The 2,540-nt window shown below is 42.3% G+C and overlaps 1 protein-coding gene across 1 annotated transcript in view; it reads left to right on the top strand.

Moving 5' to 3' along the window:
* The window catches only part of tfpia (tissue factor pathway inhibitor a), a 27,206-nt gene that overhangs the window by 23,313 nt on the left and 1,353 nt on the right, over window positions 1–2,540 (top strand). Inside the window, exons 3-4 of the mRNA XM_008404244.2 lie at window positions 1,428–1,604; window positions 2,009–2,077. Coding sequence (XP_008402466.1) covers window positions 1,428–1,604; window positions 2,009–2,077 — 246 coding nt within the window. The remainder of the gene's footprint in view (window positions 1–1,427; window positions 1,605–2,008; window positions 2,078–2,540) is intronic.

Here is a 2,540-nt window from a genome sequence, read left to right as displayed (position 1 = left end):
TGATGAGGATGAGGCTGATGATGCTGAGGCTCAGGATGATGATGCTCAAGCTGAGGATGATGATGCTGAGGCTCAGGATGAGGCTGATGATGCTGATGTCTGCCAAACTAAAACTAAATGTTTTAGTTTGAAGCTAATTTTTTAATCCATAAACTAAATATCTAGTTTTTTTTGCTAAATATTTAGCTAACTGATTTGTCCATCTGTTTAAATGTTTGGTTTGTATTTTTCCTTCAGCAACATATTTAGTTTGAAATGATGACATTTACAGTTGAATCTTCTCTTTATTTCCTTTTATAACCCAAATTATTTCCGATAATCTGATTAAAACTAGGGCTTTAGTGATACAATAATCTCACGATACGATACACGATATTCTGCTCACGATACAATTCGATACACTTTTACAATTTTCTGAAGGATTTCAGAGGGACGGAGTGATTTTGGTGACATTCTGTGACTGTTTTAGAGTTGGACTGAATTAATTTAACTGAAAACTGACGAAAAGCACCAACTACACGACACCCTGGTGGAACCGGATCCTTTTCTGCGTTGTGCTGGTTATCGAGTGAATTTTGGACCGTGACTCAAGTTCGTCTTTCAAGCGGATGATTCTCGGTTTATTTCTGACGAGAATACAGACCAAACAACCGAGTTACAGGGCTGGCCGCTCCGAGTCCGACACAAAACAAAAGTATAAAAGATCTGTAAATAAACTGAATGTATTTAGATGGAAGAATGAAAAGCACACACCTCTCCCCGCGGGACGACGTGTGAAAAGGGGCGGGGACAACGTGTGAAAAGGGGCGGGGACAACGNTACTGTTTTCAGAGAGCTAAACAGAAGAACTGGTTATAAAAACTAGATCTGTTGACGCTAAACATTGTTCCAGCATGGCAATTAGCAGAAGCTAACGCTAAAGTGCTACATTCAAYCATTTGGAGTAGAAGACATGGCTTCCCTAACCCTAAAACACTAATCATACACTTTACCTCTGCTAATGCTAAAGCACTAWATCACCAGGATATTTAGCAAAAGCTAATGCTAAAGTGCTAAACTCAACCATTTTAAGTAGTGGGCACCGCTAACTAAAGCATTAGCTTCACTAACCCTAAAGAACTGATCGTAGCCATTAGCTCTGCTAGCACATAGTATTTAGCAAAGCTAATGCTAAACTCAGCATTGGAGCTGCTAACTGAACCGTTAGCTGCTCCAGATTTGCTGGGGTTTTAAACAGAAAAGTTTTTGCGATTATAATTAATGTTGTGRCCYCTGACCCCCCTTCGCCCCGACCTGCTGGAGGTTTGGACAGCTTTGACCTACGTGATGATGTCATGGTTTTGCAAGTTTCTGATTGGTTCAGCTGTTGGAGCTGAAGTCGGTCYGTGTTTCCTGCTGCTGACGCGTCTCTGTTGTGTTTCTGCCAGACGATAAGAACCCGTGTCACCTGCCGGAGGCCCCGGGCCCCTGCCGAGGTTTGGTGCGGCGCTTCTTCTTCGACAGCCAGACTCAGCAGTGCAGACATTTCTACTACGGCGGCTGCTTCGGCAACGCCAACAACTTCAGGAGCATGGCCGACTGCCAGGCGAGGTGCCTCAACCCAGGTCAGCATCGCTGCGTCCTAGTCAAAGCATCGGTTTGTGGTGTGCAGCTGCAGAGTGCGAATGAGGAGCGTCGTTTCTGTCCTTTGCCTCGAAGCATCGACCGCATTTCAGAGGAGCGGCGTAATCAAAGCGGCTCAACCTCAGATAATTAACTTTGTGATGAATTCCCAGCTGAGCATGAAATCACTTTTCACTTTGATTTAAATCGTTTTAACTGACCGGAGCGACTCAATTAGCTCACAGGCAGGAGCTGAGATTGTCAGGAAATAAGAGAAGAAGAAGCAGCTATTTCACTCTGCGATGCGTAGAAACATCAACTAGTCCTAAACATTCTGGCTTTTCTTAAAAGATGATGAACTTTTAATGATTTTTAATGATTTTTGCTTCTTGTTTCGGTTTTGCAGACGAACCTGCGGCTGCGACAGACGTCCATGTGAGGAAACCCGCCGTGACCCGTCCAACCATCGCACCAGGTGGCAACCGGCGTTTTTATGAACATGATATTCTACTTTCAGCTCCGTCTAAATTATATCTGGTCCTCGCTGCTGACTTGTTTTTAAAAAATTGTTAAAAGTTAGTAGAAATGCCAACGTTACTCATGTTAGAACTATATATTATATAAATTCATGACGCAGAGTGAAATATTTCAAGCAATTTGTGTCTAAAATAATGAGAATATTGGACAAAAGTTGTACCATATTCATAGAAAGTTAAGTGGAAGGAAAAAGTGTGTGCTAAAACGTCAAAGTTAGCGGAAGGGCTAACTTGTTACTGGTTTTAGAAAGGAAACCACATATATTGCACAGATACAGTGGGGAAAATAAGTATTTAGTCAGCCACCAATTGTGCAACTTCTCCCACTTAAAAAGATGAGAGAGGCCTGTGATTGACATCATAGGTAGACCTCAACTATGAGAGACAAAATGTGAAAAAAAA

The sequence above is a fragment of the Poecilia reticulata genome, linkage group LG2 (assembly GCF_000633615.1).
Source record: "Poecilia reticulata strain Guanapo linkage group LG2, Guppy_female_1.0+MT, whole genome shotgun sequence".
NCBI lineage: Eukaryota > Metazoa > Chordata > Actinopteri > Cyprinodontiformes > Poeciliidae > Poecilia > Poecilia reticulata.
This window is presented reverse-complemented; position numbering and strand designations above follow the sequence as displayed.